At 39.8% G+C, this 20606-nt stretch overlaps 1 protein-coding gene across 3 annotated transcripts; it reads left to right on the forward strand.

Moving 5' to 3' along the window:
• The first annotated feature begins 9900 nt into the window (after positions 1-9900).
• Positions 9901-20383, forward strand: LOC103713912 (Polynucleotidyl transferase, ribonuclease H-like superfamily protein). 3 transcript variants are annotated; one of them, XM_008800962.6, is made up of 8 exons: positions 9901-10303; positions 17345-17475; positions 17558-17737; positions 17819-17931; positions 18381-18497; positions 18585-18699; positions 18801-19016; positions 19383-20383. In XM_008800962.6, exons 1-8 carry the CDS (start codon positions 9996-9998, stop codon positions 20030-20032), a joined length of 1830 nt encoding a protein of 609 aa, XP_008799184.1. In that variant the 5' UTR covers positions 9901-9995; the 3' UTR covers positions 20033-20383. The 3 variants fall into 3 exon arrangements, with proteins under 3 accessions (XP_008799184.1, XP_038986940.1, XP_089783050.1); XM_089926924.1 differs by lacking the exon at positions 9901-10303 and adding an exon at positions 15980-16090; XM_039131012.3 differs by lacking the exon at positions 18801-19016.
• Positions 20384-20606: the final 223 nt, after the last annotated feature.

Consider the following 20606-nt stretch of genomic DNA (forward strand, 5'->3'; position numbering starts at 1 on the left):
GAAGGAAGGATCGACCTCAAGATGTCACAGAAAGACGATAGAGAGCAGTTTTCTGTCGGTCTCAGGTAGGGTTGACCCCTAACAGTCAGGGGTCAACCTGTTAGCATCCCTCATATGCCATGAAAATTTTGAAATAATTTTCAGATTGCAGCGGAAAAACATATGCGGGATCTGTTCATCGCATGAACGTGTTTTAAAACCTTTCGTTTGTAGATAGATTAGAATTAAATTATTTTAAACTATTTTAAAATCATTAAGAAGATCAGATCTTCACCTTGTGCGGGTAGATGGTCTCCGTAAATCTGATTTACGTGGTATTTGATCAAGGCTCAGTGGAAGCCGCACACGCGTCCGGCCTCTACAGGTATCCACACGAAGTACTGACTCGATCGAAGCCTTTGGATCTCACCGGGATGCTAGCTCCCTTGCAGAGATGGCTATGGATGGCTGAAGTCCTCTCCTTTGAATCAACCTTTGATTGGCTTGAGAGGAAGAAGAAGAAGGATGGATTTAGGAAGAAGAAAACAAGACCCGCAGCCTTTCTCTTTTTCTTCCTTTTTGGAACCAAGATGAAGAAGGAAGAGGGCGTCCCAAGCTTTTCTTTTTCTTCTCTTGATTGTGGCTCAAAGGAGGAAGATGGAGGAGGGTGCTCACGGCTGGAATGAGGAGAAAAACATCCATCTTTTTCGAAATTCCATGCTCCCCTTTAATTAGTTAAGAGATAAGGATGAGTTCCTATTTTTTAGGAACTCATCTTTATCTCTTCTTTTTGGCTAACAAGGAGGGGCGTGCGCCCCTCCTCTTTCTCCCACGCACACCCCAAGGGGAGGGGCGTGGGCCCCTCCCTCAAGTTCATTTAAATCTGCTATTTAAATAAATTAAAGGGGGTTTTAATTTGGGTCCATTGTTTGAGTCCAATCCTAGTCAAAATAGGATTTTTGTGAACCCATTTCAATTTCCTCCAATTTCTAATCCAATTAGAATTTAATTGAGCCATGACTCTATTGAACTCTTCAATCCTAATCCAATTAGGAGTCATAAAATTAATTAGATTAAAATTAAAATTAATTAGGACTTAAGAAAATCCTAATCTAATCAGGACTTGTTCAATTTTCAGCCCTAAGACAATTTGGACTTTAGAAATCCTATTCCAAATAGGATTCTAATTTAATTTGAAATCCTAATCCAATTAGGACTCCATGATTCCCACTCCAAGTAGGACTCATGATCAAGTCCAATTAATTAAATCCAATTAATTAAATTAAATTGCAATTCGATTGCAATTGTTCCTTCTTCTAGCCACTAACTCTTAGCGGGTTTTCATTTATCAATCTAATTGATTATTTGTGATTCCTAATCACATTCAACCATTGGATCGGTCAATACCTCTAATGTGTGTGACCCCATAGGTTTCATTCTGACTGGTAGTGAGATATATTATGATCTCTATCACAATATTATTGAAAACTCCTTTCAATGGGTTGAAACAATTCCAACTCAACTCACCAGGGATTATCGACCATCGAGATGATCCCTGTGAGTCTCACCATCCACCAGTGACACCTAGCAGTATGTAGTGGCCACCCAGCAGAATAGAATGATGAACCTCTAGGTGCAGCAATCGTATGATACAGTCCTTCTATCGTGGATCCCTACAGATCGGAGGTCATGGAAAACTCGTCAAATCCCGTCGTCTGTCATATGTCTAGATTTATTTGACTTGAGTTCGATAGTGAAAAACTCTTTCTCCACTTTATATTTCTGCCCTAGCCAAGGTCTTAGAACTCAGTCTAACAAATCACATAGGATCACTCCTCTTCTATCAAGGTCGATAGATTCCATGTAAGTGCATACCCTACTCCTACATTGAACTTACTGCAGCCAATCTACACTACAAGGACCCATATGGCTAGAGACTATGTATACGTGTAGTCAAACTACAATAACCTCACTGTGAGTAGCCGAAGCACCGCAGGTCAAAGGACCAGTCATACTATTGCAACATCAAGCAAGTCACTGACGAGTGGATAGACATCCAAGTGACTTCTTGTCTTGGTCACGCTCAGTACCCTTGTTCTCTAACAAGCACCTGCACTATCACTTCAGTGTCCCTACACTGTGGACTCGAGTCTCGTCCATCCAGAAGAAAAGTGATCTGTGCACTGATCGGATCGATGACCGTCCTCGTGATGATCCATTGATCAGGAGCATTTAGAAATTAATCACCAATGATACATGGCTCAAATTCTCAACTCTTGAGAATATGTATCATCATCTTATTAATTTCTTGGACGATTCATAGACACATAAACAATATGAATGAAAAAGATGCCCATTTATTATTCAATAATAATAAAGTCAAGTACAAATTTATGTCCTAGAATTAATAATGTGTCCGCCAGATTGGCTTCTAGGGCATACATCTAACACAACCCTGGGATCGACCCCAGTGAAGGAAGGGTCGAACCCAGGAAGTCACAGAGAGACAATAGAGAGCTGTTCTCTATCGTCTCAGGAGGGGTCGACCCCTGTATCTGAGGGGTCGACCCCTGAAGTATTGGGGTCGACCCTGATCTACAGGGGTCGACTCCAGCACTGTGCCAGGCGTGCCATTCAGTCAACAACGGAAATTTTTGGTCTTTGACTGGCTTAGGAATTTCGTGATTTATATTCCTAAGGGTCTAAGTCATTCTTGGGCTAGGTTTAGACTTAAGGGGAGAGAGCATGTAAGTCATGGACTTGGGTTGAGTGCTTTCTAATGTGGCTTAGGGGGAGATTGAGTTGGCTTGGGATTAGACTAAAATTGAGAGCCTATATAAAGGCTTGATGTAATCAGTTTTATGGTTATCACTTGTATTATTTTCTGGAGAAATAAGAGCCGCCAGAAAACTTTCTCCCATGTTCTCTCTTCTCTTCCTCTTCTTCTCCATGAAATTCCTAGTTTGTGATTATGGTTCTTTATCTCTTCTTCCTTCTTTCTCCACGTGGCCTGATGCCCTAGGTTAATGGTTTTCAGGGATCCACATGCTTTCGCACAGCGCCAACAGCATTATCCCTCACGCAAGCTTCCCACATGCCCATTGACATGGCACTAGCTCGAGTAGGGCCTTTGAAGTAGTAGAGGAAAAGTGACATTCAAGTTGCATAAAGGCTGCTAGGGAGTCACACTACAGCAATGCTGAATCATGCCACCAAGAACTCTCATAAGGGAAACTCCAAAAGATTCAAAATGGTTATAATCAAAAAGTGGGAAGTACAAGGGGGTATTTATAGTGCTCTAGGGCCTTACATTGATAAAAATTCTTGAAATCCCCTCAAACTTAATAGAACTCAAATAAATTGCAAAAGAAGGCTTTTGAAAATGAATCCCATGCAATAGAGGCATTTTGATCATAAAAATAGGTCTAACAACAACTATCCTACCAAGAATTGGTCAGACACTCCCATAACTACTTTTGGATCTAACCTAGACTAGCTCAAACTCGTAAATCTAAAGGTAGGCTTTTTATCATTCAAACAAATCTAATAGTGTACTAATTTTAGTCCAATGTCATAGGTTCTACCCTCAAATTACAAATTGGGGCTACAATGATATAGGTTCAATTTTGTAGCACTAACTTCTTCATCTATGTTGCCCAAATAGCAACCCTAGAGGGGGGGTGAATTAGATTTCTTTACAATTTTAAACTTGTTAATTAATTTTAAACTTGCACTAACAAAACTTATCAATTTTGTAGCACTAACTTCTTCATCTGTGTTGCCCAAATAGCAACCCTAGAGGGGGTGAATTGGATTTCTTTACAATTTTAAACTTGTTAAAGAAATCAATGAGTATGCAAGCAATCTAAGAATCAACAAAAATAAAACTGTGAATGGGTGAAAGAAGGTGTGTAAGGCAATCAATACAACAATAGATAAGAAAAATTGAAAGCACAACACAAAGATAAAAACATGGCAGATTTTTAGTAGTTCAAAGTCAAGCCACTCCTACGTCCACTCTCCAAAGCTACCCTCTTGAGAATTTCCACTATAATTATAATGATTATAGTCCAGCTAACTTTTGTACATTAGCCAATCCCTTTGCACCAGAGCAGTACTACTCTTAATTATCTAGGCCACACACGAACTTGGCAATCTTGCAATAGAAACTTCCGTCAGTCAACTTGTTGCAAATGTGTCAAGCATGACAAGTGAAGGAGAAGGAAACTAGGCTATCTTCCTCCCAGACTATGCTCCCATTTGAGAAGCCTCAGTCATATACATGGAGATGCAACTATTAGAAGATAAATTAGCCTCAATCTTTCAAGGAAACACAGAGTTTGATGATGCAATTACATTCTTCATCCAAAACAAGAAATATGGATCGAACTTGGAACTGGGATGGGGCAAGTGTTGCGGTGGTAAATGACCACCAGCTCGGCTCCCTTTTTGGAAGGAGCCAGAGTAGAGGATCACAGCTGCGATCTCCTTCAGCTTCTTCGGGCGCAAGGGGAGCAGAGGTGCCACGGCCGTTCCGCGGCAACCCCACGGCCACACGAGCAGCTGTCGATTATGCTCAACCGTCGTAGGAATCACGGCAGTGCGCCATTCAAATCACACTATAAAAACCCCTCCTCCTGAGATCACCACCCGAGCTTTCTTCTTCTCCTCCTCCCTTTTCTTTCTCCTCCTTCACATCTGGCCACTGCCTTGAGCTCTGCCAAGCTCTCTTTCCCCTTCTCCCTCTTTGTTTCTTCGAAGCCCTGTTCCGAGATCTACTTCCTGTTTGAAGCTCTGACGTCGTCGCGGCCGTTAGTCATTGTTTGAACCGCTCCTTGGCTAAGATCCCTTCTCTCCGTTGCCTCTGTCGCTCGCCGGTGAGTCTTCCTTCTCCTTGCCTTTGTTTCATTGCCAAATAACTTGATTTCTTCCTCTATTTTGGCCCCAAACTGAGGCCACTTTCGGTCTCTTCTTCACACCGATCGCCGCAGCGGTCGTCGGCCGCCACTACGGTCAGCTGGTCGTCGACCGGACGACAGCCTCTGCCACCCAGGCCGGTCACCCCGCCGGCTCCCTCCTCCTTCCTCCTTATTTCCTTCTTTCCTTGTTCTAGGATGAATCGAGAAGAAGAGAGGCCATTTGTGGGCCGTGATGGGCCGTGCCCATTGTGAGCCCAACTTGGGCCCAGATCAGCCATATTGGAGCCCTATTGGGGCTGTACCTATTGTGGGCTAACTATGGGCCCACTGCATCCATTTTGGGCCTTGTTGGGTCATACCCATTGTGAGCCCAACTTGGGCCCAATTCAACCATGTTGAGCCCTATTGGGTCGAGTCCATTGCGGGCCAAAATTTGGCTCAGTTAAGCCACTTTAGGCTCCGTTGGGCCGAGCCTAGTGTGGGCCAAACTTAGGCCCAGTTCATCCACTTTGGGCCCTATTAGGCCATGCCCTTTTGTCGGCCAAGTTTGGGGCCCTATTGGGCCATGTCCAATGTAGGCCAATGCGGGCCTATTGGGCTATGTCTAATGTGGGCCAAGCTTGGGCCCTATTGGGCCATGTCCAATGTGGGCCTATGCGGGTCTATTGGGTCGTACACATTATGGGCCAATTTTAGGTAATGTCCAATAGTGTTTTTGTTTTACTTAGCTCTAAAATTAACAAAGAAGTTAATTATTTTTAATGATATTTAAATAGGGGAACCTGATCTCCCTACCTGAAGTAGGGTTTAAAACGAGAAGAGGTAAGTAAATTAATACTTCAAAGTATATTTTTCAAATTATTGGTAAAATAATTATTAGTTGATTAAATTTCGAAATATGTTTTGTACTTAGTAAAATGGGTCAAGCATGTTAAATGTCATTTGAAAATTTTGCTATATGCTATGAAATTTGTAAATATGACTAGGCAACTTATGAAATCTATTTTTATATGTATATATTCTCAGCATGGCTATGATATATTCTAGCCTTGTCCATGGAGATTGTTCATTGGCCTTGTTGATTTATATCTGTGAGAAAGTAGTTTCGACATCGTTGCCACCGGTAATTAGAATAGTGGTTTTGGGACACCGTTACCACTAGTGATTAGAATAGTACTTTTTGGATACCGTTGTCACTGGTGATTAGAATAGTGATTTTTGGAAAACGTTGCCACTGGTGGTTAACAATAGTGATTTTTGGCACTTTGCGCAATTCATGCCACTGGGTTATGTGGCTGTAGCCTATTGATATTGGAATTTTGATATAAAAGTTTTTGTAAAAATGATAATAAGTTTCAAAAAAAAATATGCTTATTTGTAATCTAATTCTCAGTCATTATTTTGTGTTTTGATTAAATATCTAGCATGCTTTGACCCTACTATAGGGTATTATGTTGCTTACTGGGCTAGTGTAGCTCATGATCATATTTTATCTTTTTTTCAGATCTGGAGGCTTGATGACACGGGATTGGAGAGTGTGCTAGATTTGGAAGATTTTGCTCAATTATTGGAACTTTAGTTAGACTAGCTAGAAAATTTGATTTATGTTGATATATGCTATTTTGAAACTTTGTAAGATTGCTTTGAATAAATTAATGTTTAAGTCAATTTTAAGCATTTGTAATTGCTTGGATATGATTAACTACCTTGCATGCCTGTATGGTCCGTCGTGCGGGCGTGCGGTGTCTATCGCATTCCAGGGTTAAGGCGTGAGAATTAAAAAATCTCATGTGGGATTTTTGGTGTGGCTAACATCATGAAAAATCAACTATCTTGTAAAGTTTGGTTGTACCCAAGAAAGAGCTAGATTGCAGTCGATTGCTCTAAAAAATCGACTAAATTTTGTTAAACTTGGAAGTCAGCAACAAGTTCCTATGTATTGGAATATAGGGTTGGTCTAGCTATACCAACAAAACAACTTGGTTTTGGTTGATTTCTAGAAAAAAAATCATTAGGTTTAGTTGTGAACCCAAAAAATAACAGAGTTGTAATCTTGTTGATAAATTATAGTGAAATCTTCAATAAGGAGGTCTTAGAAAGTAGATGTAGGAGCTTAGTTTGGCTCTGAATCACCATAAAATTTTTGTGTTTAAGTAGTTTATGCTTGTTCGTATCTTGTACATTGATTTATTATTCTTTTCACTGTGCATACTTAAGTTTACATTAGTTTTACATAAGCATTGTTTAAGTTTATAAAAAAAATTGAAAATCTAATTCAACCCTCTCTTAGATTGTCATCTTGGGCAACAACTATTTACATATTTTACAATATCAAAATGTGTATAATCATGTAAAAATATAGAATTTTTTGAGTTAAAATATACATCTTTTATGTGCTCAAATATCATGCAGACAATTAAATGTTTCAAAAATTTTTATGTGCTCCTCATCTCAACAACTTAGATGATAGTTGTGAGAAATCACCATGTGCCAAAGTCAAAGGATTACAATAGATGGAAGTCACATGATCGTTGCTTGACCTAATAGGGTTCGACCATGACAGTCCAACAAAGATAAGTGTAGGAACATAGGTTGAAGGAATGGGAATTGGCCACGGACATGTGCAGGCACAGGCCGATATTAGTTTTATTTTGAGTAGGATTTGGCTTGCAGTTATACCATATGTGAGGTATGTAGAATTCTAGAGGTGAACTTCTAGAACTACTAAAGATTATGATGAGCTGATGTGGATGATTTCAAGAATTCAATGCTTATTCTACAATTTTTGTTATATGTATAAATAATAGATTGTAACTCAAATACGAGGGTTTTTGGCCCATCAATGAAATCAATTTATCTTTGCCTTTAAATTATCTTTACTTTATTTTTAAATTTTTTGCACTTAGTTTACTAGTAAGACTCTAATTTACCTCTACAAATAGCAGTAGAATACCTTGATCATAATTATAGCTAACATAAATTCTTGAAGACCAAGATATCTGGATCCATGCTACTTTCATCATCATTCTTGATCATTCTATTGCTAGCTAATCTAATACCGGTGGCACTCTCATGCATCTACCACAACTTAGCTATAAAACTTGTCACCACTCTTCACCAACGAACCAATTTTTTTGGCATGCCTGTCTTTCCCCTCCAAATAGTCAAAGTGAAAGCTACAGCAACATTTTCACATGAGTTAAATATGTGATAGTGATGTAAACTTGGAACCCTTACCTTCTAATTACATAACCTAAGTCTCTCTCATGTCAAATTATAGAATCAAAGACCAACAAGATGGACTAAAAGCCACCAAATATCAAAAAAACTTGACATTAATGCACTGAAAATTGTGCTAGAATAAGATCAAAGGTTGATATCTTGAGATTCAAGCTAAGGACAAATAAATATTTAAAATAGCCAAAGATTAAAGTTTATGTATCTATAGTCCTAGAGAGCAATTCTCTCTCATAGTAGCTATCTAGGAGGCCTTGAAAAATGGATTCTATTTTATTTTTTTTGGCTGGATGCTAATTTGTGGCCACTTTAGTAGTGGGGTCCATTTTTTGTTAGCCGAAGTTGGGCCCCAAATTTATATTTTTTTTTTGAAATTATTTTAGCAAGGTATTGGCAGCTCTTTCAGAAACACATCTTTTATACAAACTAAACTTTTTATGTTGATTAAGATCTTGACCGAGATTACATATAATATATCTTAAATCTAAATATCTTAATAGTATAAATTAAGAAATGCTAGCGTACTTGCCACTGTAATATGAAAATATTGACTAATATTCTTTAATCATTCTTTATCTTTTTAGATTGATTTTTGAAAAATAAATTTTAATATTAGTATCATAGCAGTTATTATTGGATTTACCATGCCAGTAGGGCTGTTGACGAGCCGAGCCCGAGCCTCCTCGGGCTCGGCTCGGCTCGTTTTACCAAATTTCAGGCTCGGGCTCGGGCTCGGTACCGAGCCCAATATTAGGCTCGGGCTTGGGCTCGGTAGGCACAGCAAAGGCTCAGGCTCGGGCTCGGGCTCGGGCTCGTAAAGCCCGTTTGCCCGAGCCCGAGCTCCGGGATGGGAATGGGGCGAGCGGGGGAGAGAGAAAGAAAGGAAGAAAGAAAAAGAGAAGAACGAAGGAAGGAAAGGAAAGAAAAAAAAAAAAGGGAGAATGGACTCACCTCGTCGGCGTGCGGCGGCCGCCGACTTCGGCCACGAGCACCGGCACGGCCGAGGACGCCATTACATCCTACCATAGCTAGGCTAAGGGGTGCTGGAGATAGGAGAGTGCAGTGTGTTTGATTGCTTTTTGCTGCGGCGAGTAACAGTGGCAGATCTTTTGCTTGAGGGAAGAGGGGGGAGCGCCTGAGTTTCCCATCGATACACGAATATCCAAGCTCTGGTTCTGTACAGCAACTGGGTGTGAGCTTTTAAAAGCTGGCAAGTGCGGGTGGGTTGGTGGGGGGAGGGAAGAGGGAAAGAAAAAAAAAAAATAAGGTCAAGTACAGCGACGTCAAAGCCATGGTCTCCGAGACGGGGTGGCTGTCGAAGGGGGATGCGAACGAGACGGAGGCGGGGGCGGCGAACGCGGCGGCTTACAACTGCTACCTGGTGCGGCGTGTGCTGTCAGGGAACGCCGGGACGTCGCGGCGGATGTGGACGTCTACCTGTTCGCCCTCTTCAACGAGGACTAGAAGCCGGAGCCCACCTTAGAGAGGAACTACGGCCTCTTCTACCCGGAGACCCAAATCCAAAACCGTGTGGAGCTTGATACAAAGCAGTGAAGTTGCGAGCCCAAACGGGCTCGTGAGCTGCTCGGGCTCGAGCTCGGGCCCGAGCTCGAATTTAAACGAGCTTCATTTTAGGCTCGGGCTTGGGCTCGTTTGACTAACGAGCCGAGCTCGAGCCGAGCTTTTATCGGGCCGAGCCCGGGCAGCTCGGCTCGTTAACAGGCCTACGTACCAGTGGCACCTCAGTTATAAAATATGGGTGAGTTATTATTATTATTATTATTATTATTTATTTCCCTATACGGCCAACATAAACCGGCTTTGCTTGAGGCGGCTGAGTTTGCTGCTCTACGGCGGCAGATGGTTGCGAGCAGCGGGAAGCACCGCTGGGGAGGCGCCGTGAAGCAAATCACCAAATCGAACTTCTCCGCAGCCCTCCAACAGATCAAAGTCCACATCCAGGATGCCGACTTCATCGCCGTCTCCTCCCAGAAGACCGGAGACCTCGCCGCCTCCTCCTCCCACCGCTATCCCTGGCGCCGCATCCTTCCCATCGACATCGCCGAGACCGCTTACCTCAAGGCCAAGCTCGCCGCCGAGACCTTTGAGCTGCTCCAGTTTGCCGTCTGCCCCTTCCGCTTCCAAGGCTCCAAAGTCGTCGCCTTCCCGTAAGGATCTCTCTTCAACTCACCCCTCTTATGTTCTTTCTTTAACCTTGCGGCTATTAATTTTAGTTTCCATAATCGAAAATTAGCATTGCTCGCAATTGGAAATTTGAGGATTTCATGAAAAGTTTCGATCTTTTTGGACACTTCTGACAATGGCATGGGAGTTTCAATTTCCTACTGGATTGCTATGCTACTCAATTAAGATGTTGACATCAGCTTGATTTCTATCCTACTTGATTAGAAAATCATCCAGATTGATAAGGAACATATGAGGGATTTCTTTTTCTCGTTTCTATATGCTTGCTAAAATGTGTGAGAATCACTTAGCTGTTGATCATAGCCTCAGATAAGGCATCTTATGCAATCTGTAAATTTGTGTTGCATACTCGCTTATATATTTTCAATGCAATTATGTAGAACTTAGTATACAACAATATCATATAACGTGAAGTCTAGATCTCTTAGAAGCCCTTCCAGCATACCCCAAGATTTAATTTTTTTATCCTTCGAAACTACTCTTCTCTTGCTCCAAAATTCTTGCTTAATTTCAAGATCTATCCATATTTATCATCTATAAAAACGCCATGATTACCTGAATTTTCCTCTTCACCAGTCTAGAACTCTAGGCATAATCCTGTCTATCCTTCTACTCTAATCTGCTTACTGAGGATCAGATTTTAGCATAAGCATATCATATATTGATTTAATTTTCCTGCTGAATTTCTAATCCTAGAGCTTCTGCTCCTTCCTGCCTCTTTATAACAAAGCTTTTTGGTTGGTGTTTGGTCTCTCTGAGCCCAAGGCAAGAGCCAAAAACATCAGCACAAAGGAAACAATTAGATTGCTCCATATTCTCAATATTGCAGTGCTCCTATGCTACTATTTCATTAGTATAAAAGTTGTTCTAGGTGCATTCCATACGATGTGATATGCAATAGCAAGCATGATTTGGTGCTACATTAGATTGTGCTTTATTGTAATAGTGGTATGGGTAGATGTTGGCATCGGGTTATAACTATGTTATTGGCTTTACATTCTTATTGTTGTTATACAAGGCCTCCGAGTTGAAAGAACAGGAGGCACAATTCAATACCATTTAAGACATGAGCTTAAACAAATCTTTTTCAAACATTATTATTGTACCTTTGGAGGTGAACTAGCTATTGGGACTTAAAAGTATATAAGGTGCTTCAAAAGGAAAAAATGGGTACTACTGAATCTTTTTTGGAGTTCCCTTCTCTGAAATGATTTTCTCTTCTTGCATGTCTTTCCTTAAGTATTTAAAACTTAAGTTTTTTTTCTTTTTTGAAATCATCTTATTGATCCTCCCTTGAAAATTTAGTCCCATTCAGGAAAAAGTAGGAAGCCAACACACAGGCACATAAGCCATTGGGTTTTAGGGAGTGTGAGACCCAGGCCTATATTACTTTTGTTTCTAAAGCTCGGTTTTATGTTGAAAGAAGAAGATATTGAAAATCCGTTGATACTATTGTTGGAGCTCAAGCCGTTGAATCCTTTAAGTGTGGGCAGAACACTTTTGACGTCCAACTCTAACATATATGTGTGCTTCTTTTGTCTCTGCTTAATCAAACAAATTTGTGCCTAAAGGTGGCAATATGTTATGTTGGATAAAGGTCATATCAGTGTCTTGAATGAGCATCACTTGGCCTTTGCTCAAGCCCAATCAAACCCACTTACAAGTTGACCAAGGCTGACTCAAACCCATTGGCAAGTCTGCCTTGTTGACCTAGAGTTGACTAATTTACATGCTTTAAGGCTACATAGATGGGGGTTTATGCTACAGTTTGGGCTTCTCTACTAGTCTGTACTGATAGTTTTTCATAGTTGTCATACTACATTTTGTGCTTTTTATCTAGGTTGTAGAGAGATATTGCTTTTTGAGCCATTTTATAAATATCTTGCAAGGACCCGTGTGGGCATGTGTTTAGCCCCACATGTGTGTGTTAGGGATGTCTTAGATACCTAAGCAGAGCCAAGGAACTCAACTAGTAAACTTTTAGCTAGCCCTTTTTGGGTGAGATCCTAGGTCGTTACTAAAGTGGCGTTGAAGCTTATGTTTTGATCTTTAGAGTTTAACGCAAGAAGATTGTAGGTGGGTAGATAATTAAGTATTATGGGATACATTTTTGTACAATTATTGTATAACTGTATTTTAATATCGTTTGTTACCTCAGTAAATTTAGAAATTTCCTAATGTGTTTGTGTTACTATCTAATGGGTGTAGGTTGGAATGGCACAATTCTGTGTTAGGAGGGTTGCCAACGTTATTGGTGACTCCATGCTAGGAACCTTGGAACTAGCAAGCTAGTGGCACTCACCAATAGGCTAATGACACTCGCAAGTAGGAGGGTATCAATAACCTTACCGGGAACTTGCAGGAAACTAGCAGTAGCCTTTGATGTTCCAATTGATGTAGACCTTACTCAGAGTGGTGCAGGAGTAGTAGCAGCAGTTGTAGTAGCAACAAGATGTTGGGGTTCAGTTGTTAGTGTAGTAGGATCTTTGAGTTCAAGAGGCTGGCTCCACCGCCGTTCAAGGAGACCAGGCCAAGTTTGCTCCTTCCCTCATGGCAACCAAGGAGAATTGAGCCTGGAGATTTGAGGATGGGTGGAGGCCCAAATCAAGCAAGAGGTGATTCCATATTAGTTGGATATTTTGTGGAGTAGCAGCATGCAAGACTCTGTTGCTAGAAAGGGGACAATAAGATATGAAGAACAAGGAGAGTAGTTAGAAGAGGAGACACGGATGAATAGCCTCTCAGGGTGGCTAGAGCTCTTATGGATAGGCTTAAGAGATTGAGGACCTAGCACACTATTGTTAGAGATGAGCAAAGAGGTAGTTAATGATATTCCAAGTTTGGCAAGAACATGCAAATAAGGATTTCCAAGATCACAGACATCTCTTCCAACAGCATCATTATCACACCCACATTGAAAAAGAACATGTGGGTCAAAAGTTTCTAACATTCTGAACAGGTCAAAGTCATTCTCGGAGTCACCAAGATGCTTGCTTGCTCCATCAGCTGCAAATGAGGGCAAAGGCTATTGTGGACTTGCCTAAACCAACTTGGTAGGCCTAAGCGATTCTCTGTAGGTAGCTTAGGAGTCTCTTGAAAGAAAATGGAACTATCTTGTCAAAGAAAAAAGAGAGATTGCCATTTGGCATAATTCTAGAGAAAGCCATATGCAATATGGCCAGCCTAGTTCCATGGTGGCACCATCTTTGAAGTAAGTGGAGCCACGGTATAGGACAACTCTGAAGCGAGGCATTCTCTGTAGACTAATGCTCTAGCCGGTATCCAAACAAGGATGGATTGAAGTGGCTTGAGCTGGCTCACTCCATCTTAGAGAACAAAGGAATACAAGCAAGGATCTTGAAAGCAATCTGGAAGGTGAAGTCTATACACTTATAGCCTTCCCGGTATCAAGCCACATTTTTTGAAGTTCAAAGGTAAATAGAAGCCACCCATGCTCCTCCATCTAATCAATCTTTTCAAAAATATCACAGGAAGTAGGGGAACATGAGTTTCCCACATAAAAACAAGGATTGGAACCCTATGGCTTTAGGGTTGACAACTTTCTTTGCAAAACGTTGATTTTTAAAAGTTTCAACTGAATTTTTGTTATTTTACTAGAAGTTGCTCTTTTCCCTTTAGCCTCATGCATCATCCATTTTCAGCATAACCAGGGAAGGCAATGAATATGGTATGCATGCTCCTCAAGGAACACCTTTACCCAGGATTCTCTTCAAATCACCCAACCCAGGATCCTCTTTGGTGTAATAAATGTCCACATTTGTGCATTTTTTTAGAGGCTTCTTTCATAAAGACCATCATAAGTTCTTCAGAATATGAGTTGGTACGGTAAAATAACGTGCATTAAACATGTGCTTCCTTATGCTACAAAATTAAATGGAATATAGAGCATTACTCTGCAGTGGCTCAGGGTAACAGAATTGAATTATAGAGTAGGAATTGTGGCGTGCAAGAGCATTGTCTATGTAGAATTATTTTGCCTTCTTGATGCAAGCTTCTTTAGTCAGCTCTCATAATTGGTTCTTATCAAGTGCAACACTTGCCCCAACCCTAAGGAACTCACTTAGATACCTTTCAGCTGTCAATAGTAGAATAATTAAAACTAAGAACTGCTCAAATAAATGGTATGAAAGTTTTAGGGAAGGGATAGTTTTGGAATGTTCTAGCTGAACCTATAGATTCTTATATAGAGCAAGGTGGCTGACCCTGATAGCATGTTATAACCTCCAACGTTTCATACACTAGGTAGGACATTTTTAGTCTGCTTTGTCTAATTTGAAAAGATTCGCGTTATTAAGCTTCCATTAGTAGAACTATAACTCCCGATGTCTTTATATAATATGTTTTCTATATGAAAGACTTGTATATGTTTGTTCCTTCATTCCTTGTATGTTTGTGAAACTTTAATGACAATCAGCCATGCAGAACTTGTGCTTTCTCATTCTATATTTGTTGATTACTTTGAGTTCTTTAATTAATAAAAACTATAATTAATGATGTCTTTGTACAAATGCTCCTTTATTGAAGCAGCAAATTTTTAGGCATCTATTCATTGAATGTTCGTGAAATTTAAATGACAATCTGTGATATGCAGCTTGTGTCATCTCTTTAAGTACTAATAAGGTCTAACTATGTACATTCCCTAACAACATAAACCAATAAGGTCTCTGTCTTACCTACCAAATGGCTTTTCTATGTTTCTCATAGTTATTCTATAGTTCAAAGTTGCTTTGGCCAAGAATTTAGTACCAACTAAGAGGGTTGGCATCATATTGAATTCCGGATGTAGGGCATCAGAAAACTTTAAATGCATCTTCTGGATCTTAGTATGATCCTTGAAGCTGACACATATAAATGCAATACAGCTTTTTTGGTCAAGGACCATTATCACAGCAGACAGCACATTATTAGTAAGCATATGTTAAACCTTTTTCTTTCTTTAAGTAATGTCAAACAATTATGCATTTGTTATCTGAGCTCTAAGGTGCTCACTATCATTAACAATATCACATTGAAGCTTGTGGGGACAATCTCCTTCATTATATCATATCTATTATTGATTCGTATATACAAGCAGATTTATATGTTAATGCCAAGCCCAGACTACCCACCCCCTGTTATATTAGTTAAGTTCCAATTGAAGAACTTGTATTTATTTTTACACTTAACATGACACTACCCTCACATCTCTGCTGCCAACTGAGTTTTGCAGATAATTCTTCCCACCAAGGTCCGCCGTACCGGTACCGGTCGGCGTACCGGTGGCCGGCCGGACCGGTACGGTATCGGTCCGGTCCGGTACGTACCGGCTGGTACCGGTCCCGTACCGGCCGGTACGCGGTGGTTTCAAAAACCACAGCGCGCGGCGCTGTGGTTCTATAAAAAAAAAAAAAAATCGTACCGGTGCGAACCGGCCGGTTCGCACCGGTACGAGGTGCGTACCGGCTGGTACGGGCTCCGAACCGGCCGGTACGGGCCCGAACCGGCCGGTACGCACCCGTACCGGCCGGTTCGGATAAAAAACCGGAAAATACCGGTATTTTATCCGTTCCGGTACCGGTCCACGGCCGGACCGGTACGTACCGGCCCGTACCGGCCGGTTCGGACCGGTACGGCATTCCATGCTTCCCACCATCCATATCAAAGTCTACATGCTCCAAAGCAAATGCATATCCTTCAAACTAGAAAACCTTTAATCGCTCGGAGGCATCAAACCTGATACCAATGTGCAAGTATACTTTTCTTTTTTCTTTTAGTTTTTCTTTTCTTTTTTCTTTCAGAGGTGGGTGGAGGGGCTAAAATTTCATAGTAATTTCTGTGGCTTGGAACTGTTCATGCAGAAAAATAATTATTCTGAAAATTATTTTTATGGTTTAATTTTATACTAGGGAAATTGGCTAACTTTTCTTTTCAATTATAATAATATCACTATGCTATCTTTACGTCTTGGGAAGAAAAAATCCAAAAACATTGGGTATATGCTTCGATAGCAAGGCCATAGAGATCTTTATGTAGGTTTTACGCTTAAGCTAAGGCCTAAAACTGCCTCTTCGCATTGCATGCCTTTTATCATAACAATGCCAAATCTTTTTTCAAATTCTTGTTCTTATTCTCATTTCTGTTAAAATCTCTGATTCTTTTTTGAATGTAGTTTCTTTCTGATACTACATCAGTTTCAATCTCATCTTTATTATTACAATTTTTTTATCATTGCTTCCTACCTAAAGATATATTTTTGCTTCACCGTTTTTCTCTATTTATTTCCTACATTCCTTTTACTTGCAAATACATTTTTTTTTCAAAATTTAAGCATTTGGTGATTTAAGTTTTTCCATATCTATCACTTCTTGCTTATTTTCGTCATTGTATTTCAATTTGTGGCTTCCCTCAAAATATTCTCTTTTGTTCTTTTCAATTCTCCATGTTATTGAATCTTTCGTCTCTCTTATGCTAATGCATGTCTGAACTTGTCTGGTCAATTTTATTGATCATTTTGTATGTCATTTTTCCTGGAATTTATGGGTAAGCATAATAGAGTATTTCATATTTATCAAACACTTCATCTTTTTTTTTTTTTGAGGCAAGGGGATTCAGCAGAATTCAAACTCCCAACTTGTCCTATTGATACAAATCTAAGCCTCTGTGACAACATTTGCTATTATTCGTTGATCACTTTAACACTTACTTGTTTGTGCAAGTTACATGATAATTAAACCAGATCTCTGCTTCATAGAAAGAATGCTGCAATGCATCAATAATCATGCATGTGTTCAAATAAGCTTTTCCTATTGTATGCAATTATGCATATAATTTTTGTTGTCCATCTTATCAACTTATGGACGTTTAATTTAGACTTTCCAAGGCTCACACCACAGGCCACCTTGAGGCTTAGTCCTCTTTGTAATCATGATCATTGTCTTTATTTGCATATTTACATTTCACGGCTTGCTCATAACACGTTAGCTATTTAATTTCCTGTTGTACAGGTACAACTTTCATTTGTTCCCTCGAGATGAGCTAAATTTGGGCATGCCTTCTTACAGTTTTTCATGTCAGACTTCATTTCTGGCATCTATGGCTCGAGAAGGTTTTGATTTCAATGTCAGCATTTATGATGGTGAGTAGCATGGGAGTGACCCAATGAACTCTTGGAATTAATGAAGAACTATTAAATTTTCTGTTTTCCATATGTTCGGTAGGTATATCATATTTATCCAGAGCTCAAGAATCCATTGCAAAAGAGAGAACTACTCCTCGTGTCTATTCATCATCTTCCTCTCCAAGTCCATCAGTTGCTGATTCAATTTTTATTGGAAGAATCAAGTCTAGAGTAGAGAACTGGAGGAATGCTTGTAAAGATCCATGCAACATGGCAGATGGTTGGTTTTCAGATATACATGTTCTAAGTTCTTTATAAGATCTTATGGCCTCTTACTGTTGTATTTAGCTGTGGTATATAGGGTCTCTAGCTAAATCCCTGCGGAAACTCATCCTAGGTGGTGAAGTTTATGGTTCAAGGCCCTCCTTGAGCATTGATGTCTGCAGTGATCGTCAAGTTCAGCTGGCTTTGGAGGTATGACTTTGAAATTGTTTGGTCTTATAAAACGAGGATGAGTTCATTATTGGATGTGTTTTTTCTTTCATTTTTCTCTCCATATTGTGATGCCAAGAATATGTGACCAGTTTACTCAAGGTACACTTCATTAGATTTTTATTGTTCTTTCTAGGTTGTCCAGGTAGAGTTTTAGTTTGCACTAACAGAAGAAAAGACTATGTACTCAGGCATGGAATGGCACAAAAATAGAAATTCATATTAGCTTACTTCAGTGGCACCAACATACTGGCATGATGCTAGAGTGTATCTGACAATCAAGTATGTTAGATTCCTGTGTTCTGTTTTCTGGTAGAGCTAGGAAATTCGGCCAAGTTATAAACCTGTATTGTGTATCTGGAGAAAGGTGGTTGCTTCCCACTGATGTAATCTTTACTTAGCTCATTTAAGATTGTTCTCTCTGGATGCAGATGGTAACTCATATTTCTGATGACCTTGTACCTCTAGTTGTTCCGGACAAATCTGGGGGTGCCAAGTCAGTACGGGTGGTGCTGACTAGTTCAGAGGAAGATAAGAATCTTCTCATGGTCAGATCCATATTATAATTGTCTCCATTGTGCATGGACTTAAGAAGTTTCACCTAATTACTTGCTAACTGATTTTTTTAATGTTAGAGTGAGATTCAAAATCTTGAGGAAGAACAGAACCTGAAAGTCCGTGGGTTCCGAGAAGTGATTGATCTGATCTCCAGTTCCAAAAAACCAATTATTGCCTACAATTGTCTACATGGTGATTTTATGCAATAAACTTACTGTTAATAATAATGATAATGATAATCAGAGGTTTGCTTTTATCTGCAATTGATACACTGATGGAATTAATTCTTGCAGATTTTACATTCATTCATTCAAAGTTTATTTCCCCTTTGCAACCAAGCCTGAATGAATTTATGTGCTCTTTGAGGTTGGTCTTCTCTAATATAGTTGATGTCAGCCATCTGTTGAAGGAAATTGGCCCTTTGAGAAAAGCAAGGAACCTACCTGCTGCTCTCAGTTACTTAAAGAGGCAGTTTTTTGTGCCCATAGATGTGGAAATTCCTCAACTTGGTAATGTCTTACATCCTATGGTCACGGTTTTCTTGATAAAATAGCCTAAAGATCTATAGAAAGTAGCTTACTGGACACATTCACCAGATATTGACAGAGCAACCAAGAAAATTTTGTGAATACCATCTTTTGACCCTTTTGAAAACAAAAATTTTCTACATTGACTTTGACCTATTTAATTTTCTTTAACACAAATATTATCTTGACTGACTGGTCTAAAAAATTTCTGAAATGCAGCACATATTGTGGGTGTGATATGCTTGACTATATTATCTTCTAGCCTGTTCCTTTTAATTAATTAGATTCCAAGTAGCTTGTTAATACTTTTCCCCTTTTTTTTTTCTTTTTTTTCTTTTTATGCATCAGCTGATGGAAATAGCAACAACAACCATGGACATAATGTCTTGAAACTAACACGAGTGTTTGCAAAACTCGGCATCTTACTGAAAATAGTTCCTGATTGTCAAACTTCACTTGGACAGCACACGGTGCCAATTGAAGAATATGCAAACATCTTTTATCCCATTTCTAATAGCCTTCAAGAAAGTGAGGCTGATGATGTTGATTTCCATATGGATAATGTGAGGAAAATCAGTACTGATGACTTAGTTTTCATTTGGGGATTTCGTGAGGGAACTTCTGCTGCAGAACTAAAAAACCACCTTCGACAAACCCATTCTGTGTTCTCAGAAGACATTGAATTGCAGTTGGTGGATAAGACGTGTGCAGTTGTGGTTTTTCAGAAGTCAGGTTCTGCAGAGGCTTTACTAAAAGAAATAGGATCCGGAATGACTAATTCTACTGCTCCGTCCAAAATAATCTCAGAAGGGCTGAAAGCAGCAGGCTATGAGGCTTATAAGAAGGTTTGCAGGTTGGGTATGTGGGAGGCTGAATTAGCTGATTCTTTGGATTGTGCATTGTCTGAACCTTCTGGTGATCTCACCATTTCTTCTGGGGAGGATGCCTCCGAGATTTACTGGAGCAGTGAATCGATGATTGATCTGAATGATCTTTAGAAAAAATTTATTTATTTAGTTTTCTCAATTCTAACTGTGGGGGATCCAGGTGAAGGGAGCAAGTCATTAGGATGTAAAAGGGTAGTAAGAGGCAGTAACAGCAGTGCGCTGCAAGTGACCACAAGGTCAAAGAACTAAATACAAGATCTTTCATTTTGGATAATTTCTAATACCAAATCCAGAGATCTATATCATCTGTTAATAGGAAGCTTGTGCTGCCCGATGAACATTTACAATTCCAGTTCACAGGTTATTTATGTTTCGGCAAACTGTTGTACTGGTTGTAATTTTGTGTTGAATTTTCTATTTAATGAATGTCAAATACAAGAATTGATGTTTGTTTTTGAGAAAGCATTAGACTTCCATTTTTCATTTGAATGGAAAACTTCCCACATCCAACAAATTTGAAAGAGAATATAGTGTAGAATATGTGCACCTTTAGTATGCTCCATCCACTTGGGGTTTATCTTGAGCGCTTTCTAGGGTTGGTAATTGATTTGGACTGGCCACAAATGGCTCGTCTGGCTTGTTTCCTGCAGCAGTCAAGTTCAAATTAAATATAAATAAGTTGTGT

Source organism: Phoenix dactylifera, chromosome 13, assembly GCF_051530095.1.
Source record: "Phoenix dactylifera cultivar Ajwa chromosome 13, Ajwa_hap1_PhDact_Kaust_v1.1, whole genome shotgun sequence".
Taxonomy (NCBI): Eukaryota; Viridiplantae; Streptophyta; class Magnoliopsida; order Arecales; family Arecaceae; genus Phoenix; species Phoenix dactylifera.